The sequence below is a fragment of the Nelumbo lutea genome, chromosome 2, assembly GCF_056320005.1.
Source record: "Nelumbo lutea isolate HS-2025 chromosome 2, American lotus-T2T, whole genome shotgun sequence".
NCBI lineage: Eukaryota > Viridiplantae > Streptophyta > Magnoliopsida > Proteales > Nelumbonaceae > Nelumbo > Nelumbo lutea.
The window spans coordinates 20,110,856-20,129,180 of record NC_142685.1 but is presented as its reverse complement, the minus strand read 5'-3'; the positions used below and the strand labels follow the sequence as shown (position 1 = coordinate 20,129,180).

Genomic DNA, 18,325 nt, shown 5'->3' with positions numbered 1-18,325 from the left:
TGGCCCTCTGGTCAGCTCGGCACCTAATAGGCAGCTCGACACTCTGGTCAGCTTGTCACCTAACCTGCCTAGATCGACCTAGTCAGCTCGTCACCTAACCTGCCTAGCTCGGCCCAGTCAGTTCGACACCTAACCTGCCCAACTCGGCCCAGTTAACTCGGCACCTAATTTGCCCCTAGTTCGGCCTAGTCAGCTTGGCATCCAGGTCCTCATCCAGCAAGAGTTCACTTCGGCCTCTGAGTCATCGACCACTTGGAAGCAGACCAAATGACGAGGTACTTAGCACAAAAAATTGATACATCACCAAAAATTGATTCATCAATTGGCGCCGTCTGTGGGAAATGCTACAAAAAGCTAAGTTCTCATCCTCCAAAAGGCTAAGTCCTCTTCTTCTAGAAAGCTAAGTTCACACCTTTTAGAAACTAAAAGCTCTCACTTTCTAGTTTCCATTTTTTATAAACTCAAAGACTATGCAGAAAGTTCGTGGCCAACATACTAAGCAACTCTACTAACTTTATTTCAACTCGGATAAAGCCTCATCAGTCCTCTTCGTGAGGTACCTTCTACAAATATGAGCTCTTTGTGGCTTCCACGGGAGTAGGCGGCCAATAGACTGCATAGACGCTATTGCCGGTCAAGCCTTCCAAGGCTCCCGTGCGAGCTGGTAACCTAAAGTCAGTAGTGCTACCCCCGTAGGTCAAGCTCCTAGTAGCTTCTTGTAGGAGTGGGTAACCGATGTCACTAACGAGGCTGATGCAACACAGCCGTAGCTCTAAGGTGCCGAGCTGATAAAAGACTTCGGCACCAAATAAGACCTAGTCGCCTCTTCGGCATGGGCAAAATCAAAGATCAAGGAGAGTGGACTACGAATCGCTCCTCGAACCTAAGGGCTAAAGTGTCAAACTGGCAAAGACTTTGGCACCACATAAGACCCAGTCGCCTCTTCGGCATGGGCAAAATCAAGGGTAAGGAGAGTGGACTACGAGTTGCTCTCAGAGCCTAAGGAATTGAATCGACGCTTACAAGCTCATCGAATTAGTCATTTTAGGCCAAAAGGAGCAATCTACTCCCTTCGCCGAGTTACTTTCAGCTCGGGAGTGGGGGGCAAATAATGAGGGCAGATTTGGCCCTCCAATGATATTGTGACACATGGCACCTTAGAACAACTAGGTGACACCTGGAACCACTTAGGCAACAACTTGGCTTAGCCAAGTTGACGGTGTCCTACCTGGCGGCCTGGCCTAGGCACTAACCTGGCGACCTGCGAGACGTGCTCGCTGACAAATTTGGCATGCATATCAAAACACTCCCACGATCCTTGGAAGTTGGCCCATGTGCTGAACGATCCGGAGGGTGGTCAACGTGCATGGCGGTTACCTCAGGGAGTCTCGAACCACTTAGACGACTTCTCGGAATTCTAGGATGCGGTGCGTGAAGCCCACACCAAACTATGCCTATATAAAGACACCAACCCCAATGGCATAGAGGGGGCAAATAAGCATATTCTAGCTCTCATACTTTGTGATTTTTAGCTTGCAGTCTACTATGACAGTACTGACTTAAGCATCAGAGCGACCTCGCCGGGTTAGCCACCCCGGGTCCTCTGACATTGATTCCTTGCAGGTCTCTAAAGAACTACGAAGCTCAACAATCAATCCAGCTCGCCACCAGGCAGCTCGGCCCTCTGGTAAGCTCGGCAACTAATAGGCAGCTAGGCCCTCTCGTCAGCTCGGCAACTAATAGGCAATTCGATACTCTGGATAGCTTGGCAACTAATAGGCAACTCGGCCTTCTGGTCAACTCGGCAACTAATAGGCAGCTCAGCCTTCTGGTCAGCTCGACACCTAATAGGCAGCTCGACACTTTGGTAAGCTCGTCACCTAACCTGCCTAGCTCAGCCCAGTCAACTCGTCATCTAACCTGCCTAGCTCGGCCTAGTCAGTTCGACACCTAACCTGCCAAGCTCAGCCCAGTTAACTCGGCACCTAATCTGCCCCCAACTCGGCCTGGTCAGCTCGGCATCCAAGTCCTCATCCAGCAAAAGTTCGGCCTCTGAGTCATCGACCACTTGGAAGCAGATCAAATGACGAGGTACTTAGCACAAAAAATTGATACACCACCAAAAATTGATTCATCACCTAGCTCGCTCAGGATACTTATGAAGCTAAAGGGCATGCCTTGAGAGCAGACTAATAGAAAGCCAAGAGGAGGAAGATAAACAGTTTTGTATACGTTATTAGACGTGTGGAGAATGGTGCAACTTGTATACACTCGGGATTTCCTACCCACTCTCTACCCACTGTGAATTGAAGCCACACGTCTCTATTATGAATTGAGAGATGTATGATTCCAATTCACTACGGGTAGAAAGTGGGTAAGAAAAGTGAATAAGAATTCTGGGCTCGCTTGTATAAATAGGAAGAATACAACCTCTTAGTCAGAGAAGATAAAACTAGAGGAAGCTTAGAAAATATTTAAATTCTATCATAAATGTGATATAATGTAAAAAGGTTTATGAATGTTTTGGCACACCGTATAGCGTACTGCATATTCAGTATTTCATGAGGGAAACGTTGGGCAGTTTCAGCTCACTCACGAGGGTATGGATGTAAACTTGTTTCAGAATATAATTTTTCGTTTTTCGTTTGATCGTTTGAATCCAAATTTGAGAAAACGGTCATGCTTTACAACAATTCTCGGATCTAATGATGCCAGTGAGTAGTAAATTTGGAAGAATCCTCAACTCTATTTGTTCTGTTTTGTTTGTAGATTCTTATAAATTTTAACTCTCTTTTTTATTATTATTATTATTTTTTTTTAAATTGACGACAAGACGATGAAGCAATATCTCATTGAACAACGTTCCCTTCAGAACTGGCCTTTTAACACCTGACTAACAAGTAACAATCATACAACCTAGACTAAAATCCTTCTTTTATTTAAGAATATCATAGCCATGCTGTACAGCAATTTCTTCTTAAAACTTGGGTAATTCATCTTTAAAAAAAAAAGTTAGATTTATTCATTAATTCATATTTGGGATACTAACGACTAGAGAAATATAGCCATTACTGTAAATAACATTGATCTAATCATCCAATCGACTATAACATTTGATACAATTATATATGGCCGAATTATAGTAAGCTATTTTTTATGACTATTAGTGGAATGGCCCGTGCAATGCATGGGATATTTGATAGTGATGGTGATGTTTGATTATGCTTTTACATCTCGGCATAGATGAAAGTTCACATACCATTCAAGTCCTAAGACAATTATATAATACATAAAAAAGACTATCCTCACAAAATGACAAAATCTGAATTTTATAATTATAAAATGTTGGTTGCAAATGCATCAGATTGAAACATTAATGCACCAAATCAATTATAAAATTACATTCAACAACATAATTAATAGATAAAGTTCATCCAAATGAAACACATAATTTATGGAGAATAAGAGATGCCATTCTTAACCGATCTCCTGTTTTGTAATAACTTAAAACCTAAGAAAATAATTACTATTTATGGTTAGAAGTAAACTAAGCTACTATGTTAATTTATTCAGTTAACTATTAAATAGCAGAAGTCATTATCTAAGATTACTAATAGATAACTTATATTTAAGCCTAAAAACATTTTCTTCTTACATTTTAACTGAAAAAGAAATAAAGAAATTAGTTGGAAGCAAAATTTATCAACCAACCACTAGAATAACATGTATGCAAACACCTTCTAAGCACGCTGATCACCTCCGCACATTTGTCCAAGAATAAAACAATCGGACGATTCATAATGTGTCACAGTGTTACATACGACTGGGGAAATGAGTTGCAGGCCCTACTTAACAACCACACATGATAACATACAGTCCCAGTGGCCAAATGCCCTTATAAGACGTGGGTCCAACTGACAAACATGTTTAGGGCCCATGGAATGATTTTTTTTTTTTGTATTTTTGTGTAATTTCTGTTTTTTTTCATCAATTTTTATGATTTTCTAATTTTTTTGTGTATTTCTTTGTTTTTTGTAATTTATATTATTTTCCTCTTTTTCTATGTTTTTTATAATTATTTTGCATTTTTTAATTTTTCTTTAATTTATCTTATTTTCTACATTTTCTATCTTTATTTGTATATTATGTATTATTTATAGTTATACTTTTCTAGAATTTATGTATCATGCGAAAATTTAATGGGTTGGGCAGGTTGGGTTGGGTTGGGTTGAACCCAAAATGGGTCATTAACGTGTTGATGGGTCAGGTGCCCACCCAATGGCTTTTTATAAAGGACAATGCTTTTTTTTTGCCAACTACTATCATGCACCCCTCATATAAAATTGGGATATGTTGGAAAAACCAAAAAACTAAAGGATAGAATTGGTATAAAAAATCAAGGTCTTTGGACCACACTAATTGAATCATTCTCATTTTTTATATATGGTAGTAGATATAAACTCTTATTTTTATTCTACAATTTTGGTTCATATTTCTGTAATTTATGGTTTTTCTTTTTTCTTTTTGTAATTTATGTTTTGTTCTTCAATTTTTATGTAAATTTCTCTATGTTTCTTTGTTTTTATGTAATTTATATTACTTTCTTCATTTTTTTTTTTTGTGTTTTTTCACAATTATTTTGCAATGACAATATATACAATGAGAAAAAATAGAAAGTTGAGGGTAAAGTTGGAAAGTAAAAATCAGGGTTTTTGACCAAACCAATTGCAACATTCTCATTTTTCGGTATGGTATAGATTTATAGTTTATGTTATTTTTCTTCAATTTTTATGATTTTGTATATATATTTTTTTGTAAATTTTCTATGTATTTCCTTGTCTTTTGTAATTTATATTATTTTTCATTTTATGTGATTTTTCATAATTATTTTGCAATGACATATATATAATGGAAAAAAATAGAAAGTTGAGGATAAAGTTGAAAAGTAAAATCAGGGTGTTTTGACCAAACCAATTGCAACATTCTCAGTTTTTTAGTATGGTACAAAAATTTCTATGAATTTTTATATTTTTTTAGTAAATTTTTTATGCATTTCTTTGTCTTTTTGTAATTTATATTATTTTCTTCATTTTTTGTTTTTCATAATTATTTTGCAATGGCAATATATAAAATGGGAAAAAATAGAAAGTTGAGGGTAAAGTTCAAAAATAAAATCAGGGTTTTTTTTACCAAGGTTTTTAAAACCAAACCAGACAATGAACCAATCAGGGGTCTTGTTCCTGGACCGAACGGTCCGATCGTTCAGACCAAAAGAACAATCCATTCTGACAAAAAAAAAAAAACCGACCAAACCATTGAATAGTTCGAACCGGTCAATTGATTTGCAATTGACCAAACTAATTGCAACATTCTCATTTTTTAGTACTAAATTAATATTAATATTAATCTAATAAGAGGTGTCTTTTGTATCCTTTTCAAGTTTTAGTGTTTAGAGGGTTTCACATGCACTATGTTAATCCTAAGTGAGGTTCATGAATTTTTTATTTTTATTTTTATTCTAAATATCTGGGTGAATTTATAAAATAATTGACAGATATATGATTTCAATAAAAACATAAATAACAATAGATTATTGGTTATGGGATCTCCAATCACCATTTAGCATTCCTTATATTTCATGTGTGTAATTGATGATAATTTATGGATGATGGCAATGAGTTAATTGAAAATAGCATGTAGCAACAAGGTCAGCACCGGAGAGTGCACGTGGCCATTTATGATAAGATCAAATACTTGAATGATCAAAAAATAACATTGGAAAACAAAAATTATTGAGGGTAAAGATGAAAAGTAAAATCAAGAAACAACCATGTTACCAGTTTGCACTTTCATTTTTTATCATTGGAAAAAGTTTGATGGACAGTGTATGACCTCATGAATCATGTACTTAAATAAATTACTGGAAAAACAAAAAGTATAAAGGGTAAAAAAGGAAAATAAAATCAGGCCTTTTTACTAAAAATTAGCATACGGCCTCAGGAATCATGATAGTTAAATATATTACTAGAAAAACAAATATCATAAAGGGTAAAAGAGGGAAAGTAAAATCAGGCTTTTTGACTAAAAATTTTACCATCCTCATTTTTATAAATGGTATATAATAGATAGAAATTATACTAAGCAATTTTTGGCTTTCAATATTATCCCATCTAGATATTCCAATGATATAAACATTTCAAGGGTGCTAAATTCAGGTTTTACAAAAGTTTATCTGTTCAGCCTCAACCAAGAGGGCCACGATTTTATTTCTAGGAATTGGAAAGAAATAATCAGATACATATTAGAAATCGAAAAGAAATTGCAATGAGCCCAGCCAAAAACAAATCGTCAGTAACTAAGATGAAAAAATAAAAGCGTGCGTCAAGCAGGGAACAAAGAACAATAATAGGTGATGAGGTAACATTCTCACAAAGGACGGGAAAAAATTGATAATTGCACTAGAAACCAGATAGATAAGAGTTTTACATTAAAAAGAATATAGAAAAAATAAAGTATAGTAGTCTACAAGGAGGTGACATGTACAAAGCAAGACAGCCAAACCGCAGAATAGTGGTCAGCAAGCAAATTAATTGTGTGCCTGATCCGTCACATTACAGAACAGTCAGACTGCATCTGCTCCAGAAAATTCACCCTGAGATAAACCGCAAGTAGTTGAATGTCAACACAGAACTGAAGCTTCTACCACAGGCAACACATAAAAGTGGAACACAGAAGAGGAGAAATTGGTCTTATCCAGAACCATCATTCATTATTGCAACTCATCAATTCATCCTAATGTTTATTTCTAAAGATCCACCACCTTTTCTTCTTCTTAGTCTCGAATACAGGCACATCTGTAACCAAATCACAAGAAAAAAAGGTGAAATATTACGACTACGAATCAAAGTAAAATGGTCTCTAATTTGACAAGTAGTTCTTGCACTCTACAGGTTCAGTGAGAACCAAACAGCAGTGGATTACGCCAATATTTTAAAACCTAACCAAACTGAAAGAAAACGGGCAAGTGAACCAGGTTCTTTAGGTTTGACCTGTTTAACTAATATTTATATCAATTATGGTATATATACTTGCCCTGTTTCTGGTTTTTTATAGCATGTTATGGTGTGTCTAATTGCATACAACACAGCATGACTTAAATAGTCAAACGAATACTAGTCACTTGGAATGTGCTGCACATACAATCAGAGAGAGTGAGCGAGAGAGTTGATTAGACACAACTTAGATCATCATTTACATTTTCTCCAGAAACCATAACCCTCAAGAGTTTAAACAAAATCATTTTCATTTACACAAGGAAAAAAAGAAAATAATATTATCTTTTTTTTTTTGTATTTTTCCTCGTATCAATGAAACAGGCCACTTTTTTAATAAAAATATCCCATTCAAACAGTTATCTGAATGTCCAGCCCCAGTTTAACCAAGTCAGACCGTCTCCTGTCTGGTCTGGGTTCTAGCTCTGGATCATTTATCATAACATATCTAAACCAAGGCACAGAACTGACAAGGGAACCAGGCCAATTTAAACTTAGTTCAATTTTTGTGTTTTCCAGATATGACACAAGCCGTCTTAGTTTGAAAGGATGATCTTTTTCCATTTCAGGAATCAAGTGTGTCAACCTATTTCAAATCCAGATTTTGGCTGCCTATGTATATTGATACGTGAGATGAATAGATGGATGGACAGTTGGGTCTTTTGGGTTAAAGAATCTAAAAGGCCCAACAATACTTCTATGTAGTTCAAATGGGACTCAATGTTCCTATAGCCTCCCTATACGCACAGTAAATTTCAGATTGAAATCCCTTGCCATATGGCCAAGATAAGCCCTTGATTGTAGTTCTTTTTTCAATTATATGGGGAAATTTGTCATAAAACAAAAAGACTATCATGAGAGGTAGAGGCAACTTTTTTTTGAGGTACTACTTTCGAGTTTCGAGTATGTTAACAGGACAGTAAATGCAATGCCTGATCCCTTAGCAAAACAAGGGGTCGCTAGGGAGAAACTATTTTGGGCCAATTTGTACTCATAAGTCTTATGTGGGTTGTCTCAGTTCATGAGCCTTGTACTATTTAATTTTCTAAGTTAATACAAGTTACTAGTAACCAATCAATAAAAAATTGGTCATAAAACCAAGGAGTGTGCATATAAAGTCATGAAACCTAAATGCCCCAGAAAAGTTATGGCTTATCAGTCCAAAGAACAAAATCTGGGTGGATAGGTCAGTTGACAGAAAATAACCCAGTTCTCTCCCATCTCTACCTCCTACAATCTGCTGACCAATCTGAGTGGAGAACTACTGGAGAACCCGAAGCAGATCCATTATTTGGTCCACTACCTGGTCGTTTAAGTGCCTTCTCAAGGTCAGGTTCCAAGAAATCACACTTTAACGAAAGCCTCCCTATTTTATGCCACCAAGAAAAGGTCAGGTATGCAACCATTAGGGCTTGCTGTCCACACCACCTATCCACCCAGAATTTGGTTCTATTTCCCTAACCCACCTTGTAATAAATTCCTTGAGAAAGGTGGGAATACACCTTTTCAATACCTTTCCAAACTAATGTTCCAAACAATCGAAAGCTTCCCACTCCATCAAATACAAAATTTACACTAAAAATTGAGTATCAGAGACGACAGAGAACTCATGTACAGGTATCTGGATATCATAGTTCCTAGTTTAAAAACTATTAATACAACCATCAACTGCACCAGCAAAATAGTTCTTTCCTTCTATACTTCTTTAGCCAAAAAATATATGTAAACTCATATAGAATATGAAGAGTGCATGGACTTTTACCTCCTTCTGGATATATGGAGTTGTAGTGCACCTCTGCCCAAAAGCTCAAGAAAATAACTGCAACAAATGCACATTATCAATAAAGTCTGTCCTAGCATCTTCTGAATAAGAGTCAGCATAGCTGTAGAGTATAGAAAACAACATAAAAAAAATGTAGCCTCCAATATGACCACGATTTGACAGAATAAGTTTTTTTGTAAAAATTTCATAGTATAATAGGTATTAGGACTATTAAAGCCCAAATTAATGGACTCTTTAAAATCAAAGATAGATCACACATCAACATTATGTGCCGAAACATATCCTGATAGAACACTAGAAGGGGCCATTCAGCCAGCCAAATCTGTAATATGCAAATAGAATAGCTCAATTTTTCTAACTAAAATGTAAGCATATATAAATAATTTTCTAGTAGTCAATATACATATATATATATATATATATATATATATATATATCAGTATAAGAATATTTTAGGGTAGATTAAAGACTGCCACACTCTACTTTAGGGGTAGTGATACATAGCCCCCCGAAGTTTCATTTGGACACACACCATGAACATTCAGATTCCGGTACTTTGTCCCTGCTGTTAGCATTCCATCAGTTAACTTCAAAAATGATTCTCATGTGACTGTCATGTGCATATTATTTCTAAATCCCCAAATTGCTCTTTTATCATTTTATGAGATCATTTTGAAAAAAAAAAAGATAAAATGCCAAAATATATGAAGATTACAGTAAATCCAATTGAAGATTACAGCAGAAGAGGAAAGAGGAGAAGAGAAGGAAGAGAGGAGAAGGATTAGAGGCAATGGAACAGTGCTGGCGGCGCCAGCTTCATTCTAATATATAGGGCAAAAAAAATAAGAAGGGAAATGACCTTTGTGCCCTACTAAGTAAAGTTACAATAACAGATTAAAATAAAAAGGCTTTAATCAGCCAACAGACCCTAACAAAATAAAATCAATTATTTCAACAAAAAGCAAGGAAACTGAGAAAATATAACAAAAATACAGAAATTTGTAAAAAAATAAACAGAGGAAATACAGAAAAAACAAACAGAAGAATACCAAAAATAACTAAAAAACAAAAAAAAACTGAAAACTGAAAAATACCAAAAATGTCAAACAAGGACCAAAATAGAGTTCATTGATTAGACAAATTCAGAGGAAACGCAAATAATTCTAAGGTTACAGACATTTTCTTCTCTCAGCCCATTAAACTTCAAATGAGCATTTTAGTAATTTTACCTTTACCACCAATCTTGTTAACCAGGTGGGAAGGGGGGGGGGGGCTGTACTGATTTATGTTTATGCTAATTTGCCCTTATTTAAAGTAAAACAACAAAAATACCATCAACAACATCTAAGCCTTGTCCCAACTATATTGGGTCTGCTATATGAATCTTGTTTTACCATACCATTCTGTTTGGTGCCATATCCATTGTTAAAACAACAAAACTAAAGAGCCAGCCTAGTGCCAATATGTGCTGTGCAGCATCAACCACCAAACAAAATGATCTTCCTGGTATATAAGCTGTGAACCTGTATCTTCCTTTGATACTGTGGTTTTATGATCACCAATGTTTGGATTAAAATGGTTCCTTGAAGCTCAATAAAGATAAATAGATCAAACTGTTGAAAGTTCATCTTTTCATCCTAATTTTAGCCAAGCAATCTCTTAGTGGTATTGATCCAACAATAATACTAATGGAAAAAATAAAACCATCCTTAAAGCAACACTATTAACAATAACTTGCAACAGAAACCTGAGCATGACCATTTCAAGATATGTTACAATCAATCACAGCTTAAAAAAATTTAAAAAAGGTCAGCAACCAACAACACAATCTTTAAAAATGACACTTGGCAAACAATCAAATTTCAACCTATTTTCCCATGGAGAAGATCAAGGTGTACCTCTTTTTGACTTCAGAATGGTTGGAAGTATCTCAATATAACATGTGTCCCTGAAGGATGTTATGACAAATATTTTAACGCCATACTGCACTAAAGCAATAGCATCGGTTACAATGCAATACAAGCTCTAAACAAGATTACTAGTTGAGCTCATGTAACATTTAACTAAACTCACAATAAAAGAAATAAAGAAAATGTTGCAATTTTTAATAGGTATACTAAAAATGCATGAAATAGTGTTACTTGGTAAGAACTCTAGTAAAGAGTCTTTTCAGAAAATTCAAACATTGTTGGAGGACAGGTTGAAGCTTATCTTACAATTCAATATATGTTCATAGTTTGAGGTTCCAAATGTAACATGAGTTTTTTCAGTGAGTTTCTATAGACAGTCATAGTGTAAAGACATTAAAGGGGCTTAGGTTACTCCCCATGATTATATCAGCTAGCATGGTTAGATCATGGTTTAAAGACACCAAGGGAGTTTGCAATTGAGTGTCCAAATTTTATTAGGATAATTTCTGCATTTTGTAACTGAATTAGCATTAATCCATTAGGAGTTCTTATGATGTTGATGTCTAAGATTACTTGGTTTTGGATATTAAAGTGAAGGAGCTGGTCTGGGTCCAGGTGGTTTTGAATTACACCCGTGAGTGCATAGAGGTTGTTCAAGACACTTTAGTAAGTTTGCTCTCACTGTCTAGCGCTGTTCACAAATTATTGTTATTAATAAACTGACATGGCTTTTGGTAAACCAGAGATCTTATCTCTGAGAAGAAAAAAAGATCCAAAAGCAGTTACTGAACTGTTAAAAACAACTTTTCTTGAGTTTTGAATCTAGTGAAGTTTGGTATTTTGAGTGCTGGAACCTCAGAAAAACGTCTATTTTACAATTTTACCCCTTGAATATATAACATAATCATATTACACTTCTAGAATAACTGGCAAAGTTGTCAAAGGATAATATTATCCACATAACCTCCAAGTAGTGTTGAAAGTGCTTAGAGGGGAGAAAACCCTGAAAATTTAGGGAGGCTTTTTCAAAATTCAGGGGTGTATTCAGATGTTTAAACCAAATGTCCACTAACCTCTGAAAGCAAAACTTTCAGAGTTCAGAGAACCGCGTTATGTCAAAAAAGGCAAGGATTGAAGAACTGCCAACAAGTCCCTGTATATCTCTATTAAAAGGCCCCTAAACTACTTTTCAATTTTTCTTATCAGCGACAAGAAAGATAATTTCATTCATTAATTAAAACAAGTACAATAAGAGGTTGTGATTACAATCAAAGAGAAAGATGTTTATAGCCTCTGCTATTCCACCTGATCCCAGATATTTTTGCATCATAGCCCAAAATAATGGTTGCCTATTGAACCCCCTCTTTGGCCAGACCATCAGCCAAATTATTGGATAATCTTGTACCCATTGAATTTCAACTTGCATATCCCTTGAAGCCATTCAAAACATCCCCCCCCCCCCCGGCCGCCCATAGCTCCATACAGCCCTTGTATCCTCCCTTAGCCAGCTGTTAACTACCTTAGAGTCACCTTCAATAACCAACCTTTCAGCTCTCATTCCTTAGAGCTTTCTGCACCCCAAAGGTTGCTGCAATGATTTCTGCCATTATTGAATTTCCTTCTCCTATTCAGTGATTTAAAAGGTGCACCTAAGCGCACAGGAAAGGTGCATTTTAGGGTATGTGCCTCACCTAGGTCCTAAGCGCAGCCTTTTCAAAAGGAACACCAGCATCTCAGTCCAAGCGTGTGCCTTTTCAAAATTTTGCGCTTTTTTGCTTTTTTTTTTTTGAACCTAGCAGCTGGACCGGGGGCTCCACTCTGATTCGCTCGCTTTGCTCACTTACCGAAGCTCCGAGAACCCCCTATTTGCTAATGTTGTTCATTCATTCATCCTAATAAAATATCTTCTTGAAATGCAATTAAAGTTATAAAATCATTATTTTTTATGTGAGAATTAAGAATTTACGACCCTAACATGGACTTGTTTGGGCTTGCCTCGAGGGGCGTGGTACAAAGGAGACTCGTAGAATCAAGAATGCAATATGTTTTACATCACATTAGCTACTTGAAGTAATGCAATTGAGGAAAAAAAAAGAGATTGTGGGTTTTAGTGTTTTACATGCTTGAAAATGCTTTATATGTTTTGATTTTATTTTTAAATTTTAATTTGAATATGCTTTACATGTTATGTTTATGTATTTTAATTTTAGATAATAGGCTTTCTAAAACATTTATTTTAAGATTTAAATTTATATTTTTCATTAATATTATGTTTAATATTTTTTTTTCATTTTTTGGCATCTTTTAAAATTTTTTTACTCTTTATGTTTAGCGTTTTTTCATAGTTTTGCATCTTGCTTCAAAAATAGGTGTGTGCCTCGCCTTGCGCCACAAGTGCAAATTGGCCCTTGTGCTTATTTTTTGCGCCTTGTGTTTTTAAGATACTGGATATTGAAGTTTCAGAAGAAACTTTATCATCATCTAATAAATGGATATATTAAAGTTTCAGAAGAAATGGCTGCAATATTTAGTTCTGTTTGCAAGACACATTAGAAAATGGTTAAATCTTGAGGCATTACTTGTTATAAGGGTAAAACCTCAGACCGGTGAGGATGAGAAGAGGGGTCCAAGTCTGGGGGCGGCTACTTTGTGCAATAAAACACCAAAGGTTAGGACCATACCCAGATCCCAAATAGTGGGAACCAACATTGCATGATGCTCCTTTTTCTGCAAGACACATAAGGCAGTGTAAAATGTTCATGGGCCAAGCCCAAAGCCCGACCTATGAATGGGTCTAGTTGCTACCTAAATAAAAAAGAAACTCACCATTCACCAGCAAAAAAGGAGATAAAAGCACTTAAATCCCTGGGCTGGAAGGCAGTAGAATGTTCAAGCCCCATCGGTTGCTTTTTCATTTTCTTTTTTTTGAGAAAGATAAAGTATATTCCATATAATCAAAAAATGTATAGCCCTTGAAAAAAGGTTGTGTATTACGGTGTTTACAAGCATCTAAAATGTCCTATGTATACTGTTCTTTGAACATATCTTCAAAAACCAAAAGAGAACCATCATCATCATAATCATCCAAGCCTTATCACAACTATATGGGATTGGCCACATATAATGTCCCAAAAGAAATTGTGTCAATGCCCAGGAGATAATTGTACATTCTGTCTTTGCGACTAATTCCTCTTCATTATATTCCTTGTTCTTGAATATGAGTGAGTTTTGTTCACTCCAAACATAACATAGAATTGCTTCGGAATGCAACTGCAGACTACCTTCCCTTTCTTGGACAATCCCTTTAAATTCCAGCACTGCAACACGGATTTCAGTTAGATAGGTAGCAATCATTCACCCTAAAGAAACAGGTGATACAACAATTCCCCTGTAATCCCACACATCACACACTGCTCAATGTCTATCCGTAAGGTTATCCCTGGTTAGGCACTTTTCTAGAATCAATGTTTCAAAAGGCATGGGAGACGTGTACCAGGCGTGGATCCCTCAAAACACCCCAAGGCATTTGCTGGACAGCTGGAGGAGCTGATACCTCTGAGGCGTAAAGCCTCATACAAAAAGAAAGAAATAAAAGAAAAGAAAGAAGAAAACAAGAACTCCTTCCCCTTCCTCTACTTATTCCTTCTCTTGTGGAGGCTTACGCCTTGTGCATTTTGATCTACACCTCCAGATAACAGAATGGCTCGTATCAGGCTTCGGCATTTTAAAATGTTGCCTAGAATACTAGTCCATACTAGGAAAGAAATCTTTGAAGTAGGGGTGATCATTCTTGGCCCAGCCTGGCCTAACCTGAAAATTTCCAGGCCCAAGCCTATGTTATTGTGTGCAGGCCCAGCCCAACCAGGCCCATACCAAGCCCGCAATATAATATAATATATTATTAAACATATAATATATAATATGCATAATATTTTTATATACACTTAACATTATATTATATTATTTTGTATTCAATATTTGATGTAATATACAAAATTTTAACATATACATATTCATGAGTTGACACATGCCAACACATGAGTCAAGTCATCAACTCAAGTATGAGAGTTGTCCTCCTAGGCAAGGCCTTCATTCCCTTTCCTGAGCAATATGGGACTTGGGACAACAATCAATAGTACGGGAATGAAGGCCTTCCATAAGTGCAAAGCCCAGCCCATGATCACCCCTACTCTGATGGGATGCGAGGAAGGCATACACTGTTACTGGGAAGTCAATAGTTGTTTGATCTGTATGGTCCATCATTTCAGTCCAATATCTATTTCCATTTAAGTTTCTTCTTAGACCCGGGTTCCACATCACTTTCTATTGCATAATTCAAAGCAATCAGCAATCATGGCATTCCTGTTTCTGACTAACAGAGTAACAGATACCCAGCAGGGAACTCTTTCATCAATAGGGAGTTGCAGCCATAAGGGCGATTTGCTTATCCAGGGTCCCAATCCACATTTCTCAGTCCATACTTGTTCACAATCACCTTCCTCCAGAAGCAGTCAGGTTGGGTATTGAATTTCCAATACCACTTACCAAGGAAGGCTATATTTACAGCTTTTAACCTTTTAATCCCCAGGCCACCCCTTTTTTGGTAAACATACTCTATAGTCCACCACATGAATTTTGATTTTTAACCTTAAAATGTCCAACCACAAGCATTGAATCATCATTCAAGGTTAACATATCTTTACATTGTCAATGTTTTAAAACGCCGAGGCGTGACACGAGGCACTCCACTACCTAGAGGCGTGAGGCGTAGTTCAGAACACAAGAGGCGTAAGCCTCCCGAACACAAGGAGGCGTAAGCCTCCTCAAGAGGAGGGGTTTAGGAGGATGATGAAGAGGAAGGGGGGATCTCATTTTTTCTTTATTTTTAATAAAAATCTTTTATGTTAAGAAGCACAAAGATGCATAACATTAGCTGAGGAGTGCGGAGTGAGGTGCCACCTTTCACATATTCAAAGTGATTACACTACAAAAGTACAAATCTATTGCAACTTAGCCCAATACAAATTATCCCTATTTTATGAGCCTAAGAAAAAGAGGGAAGAAGAATTAAAAGGAAAAAGAAGACAAAAAAAGAGAAATATGAATATATTCAGACCTTTTTTTGTAGTAGAATCCCAAATTGTTGTTTCTGGGTAGCTTTGTTAGTAGTTGTCTGCACATCTGTTGGATGTTGGTCTCTTAGGTCTTTTTGTAACAAATATTATCTTTTGGGTGTTTGTTTGAAGTTAGTTTCATTCTTAAAGAGTTGTTTGTGAAGGGGAAACATTATAGAGTCTTGTGTATAAATATTTTAATTGGCTTCTCTACCAAGCCATTGAGTCTTATAAAAGAGAAAGGGGTTTCTGTAGGGGTCTTTTTGGTTCTCTCTCTTGTTTGAGCTGTTGCTCAGCTCCAACTAGGGTTTTCAAGTATTCAGAGCTTGGGTTTTGAGGAGTTGACCTATTTTGGCACCTTCCAATGCCTCTATCACTGCATGTCCACGTGAGAGGCCAACTTGACTCCATTGTTACTGTAACGGAACTGTTACAAGAGGAGTTCTACTTCAACTTCAGGTCTGAAATCCCTAAGAATCCAACTCAATTTGTTGTATTCAGCTTGGTATTTTTATCCTTATTGTTGTACATTTAAAGTGTTGCATATATCTTGCTTTTCTGTCCACATCATCCTTGCTTAGCTAGAGTGTCTGCCATCCCATTAGCTAATCTTCTAACCCATGTCTTTACATTGAATCATTATGGACAATACAAGAATGTATATCCACAAGAGGACAAGAACAATCTCAGAGCTACCAGTTCTCAGAGCAATGAAAAACTACAGGTTGTTTTTTAAAGATAAATAACAGTTCAAACAAAGGCCCAGGCCCCTTGACAATTTAAGGCCCAAGAAAACATTAATAGACAGTTTACAAAGGAGGAAGCTTGTCATTATAAAGATGCTCTAAGAACACTCCACATTTAGCTAAGCCATCTGCTGTATGATTGTATTCCCTTGGAATCCAAACTAACTTTACATTTAGGAAGTCCAAATAGTACCTGGCCTCATGAAGATGGTGACTTAATCTCCAAGGTCCTCCCTCTGTCTCTTAACCATTTTATAGTATTGGCTGAATCACCTGCAATGGTTACAATTTGAATTCCCAAATTTTTTATTATTCTGATTCCTGTGAGGGCAGCCATAACTTCAGCCATCGTGGAATCTGCCACACCAATTGGGTCGCTGAAAGTCCAACAGATGTTTCCCCTTTCATCCCTTAAAGTTCCTCAAATACCAGCTAATCCGGGATTACCTAGAGCATTGCCATCAAAGTTTAAGACCATCACCCCTTCATTGATGGGTTCAGGAATTCTCAAGGGTTGTTGATGGAGGTAGGGAGAAATAGAAAGGGGAAAACATCTCTATTGAGGTCATTGACTGAGACTCCTTTGAACAGATCTGATTTCACCGCCCAAAGGTTACAAAGGTAAGAAATGTCTGAAATTAACTCCTCCAGGGACCCTAGTTTGTTGTCAAAAAGCCTTTTGTTTCATTCCTCCCAAGCACCCCACAGCACTACGTGTAATGCTGATTGCCAGTAAGTTTTACCCCTCTTACTTAACCCTGTTCCTTGCCACTGATGTAAAGGTCCTTGACATCCTTCGGTATAGTCCAACTGTAGCCTGCCATTTTCAGAAAATGGAACCAAATCTTTTGGGTGAAATTGCAATGAAGGAAGATGTGATCTGCTGATTCTCCTTCACTGAGGCATAAAATACAAACATGAGGGGAAATAGACAGTCTTCCCAAAAACTTTTTTTGCAAGAGATCACAAGTGTTAACTTTCTGGAGGCAAGCTTCCCAGACAAAGAAGCAAACTCGTGAGGGAATGTGGCTGCACCAGATCTTTTTAAAAGGAAAGGGAGGATGCTGATTATCAGTAATCAAAGCCTTGAACATAGACTTAGAAGAGAAATTGCCAGTGGAGTGCAGGGTCCAGATTCGGGTGTCAGACTTGGAGGGGGAGATGTAAGCTTCTTTAAGGGTCTGAATTAAAGATATTAATTCAGAAATTTCAGAATCCCTTGGGGGTCTTCTGAGTTGAAGGTTTAGGGTGTTCTCAACAGTTTGGTCTGGAAGGCAGGCAGAAATGGTGACTTCTTGGTCAAGGGTAAGGGTAAAGAATCTAGGGAAGGAGGCAGCAAGGGTAGAATCCCCCCACCAAAGGTCTTTCCAGAATTTTATTTTTGAGCAATTTCCTACTTTATATCTTATGAAAGGAAAGAAAGAAGAATAGGTGGAGATGATACCTTTCCATGGATTTGTGGATTTTGTCCTGTTCAAATGAAGATTGCTATCCCACCCGTTTGCATTTAATCCTTATTTACTTGATATGACAGCAGTCCAAAGAGCATTGGGTTCTTTAGGGAACCTCCACAACCATTTACCTAAAAGAGAAGAACTTTTCTCTTTTAAGTGTCCAATTCCCAGGCCTCCTTCCTCTTTAGGCGTACAAACTTGTTTCCAACTGACTAGATGACTCCTCTTTTCCCCACATCCTTCCCAATGAAAATTCCTTTGAATCT

General features: G+C 36.8%; 1 protein-coding gene across 5 annotated transcripts in view; it reads right to left on the bottom strand.

Annotated features, from left to right (window-relative positions):
• Nucleotides 1-6,434: 6,434 nt before the first annotated feature.
• LOC148869020 (OVARIAN TUMOR DOMAIN-containing deubiquitinating enzyme 12-like) overlaps nt 6,435-18,325 on the bottom strand; it is a 37,904-nt gene continuing 26,013 nt past the window's right edge. The window contains exons 9-12 of one of the 5 annotated variants that reach the window (XR_016107470.1): nt 10,734-10,783; nt 8,815-8,871; nt 6,821-6,854; nt 6,435-6,652 (exon numbers count right to left, since the gene is read on the bottom strand). Coding sequence is in view for 3 of the 5 variants with exons in the window: in XM_088971043.1 (XP_088827169.1) it covers nt 6,607-6,652; nt 6,821-6,854; nt 8,815-8,871; nt 10,734-10,818 (222 nt within the window). In the remaining 2 variants the exon portion in view is untranslated. Of the gene's footprint in view, nt 6,855-8,814; nt 8,872-10,733; nt 10,819-18,325 lie in introns of all 5 variants that reach the window. The other 4 variants (XM_088971043.1, XR_016107471.1, XM_088971044.1 and 1 more) reach the window with 4 other exon arrangements.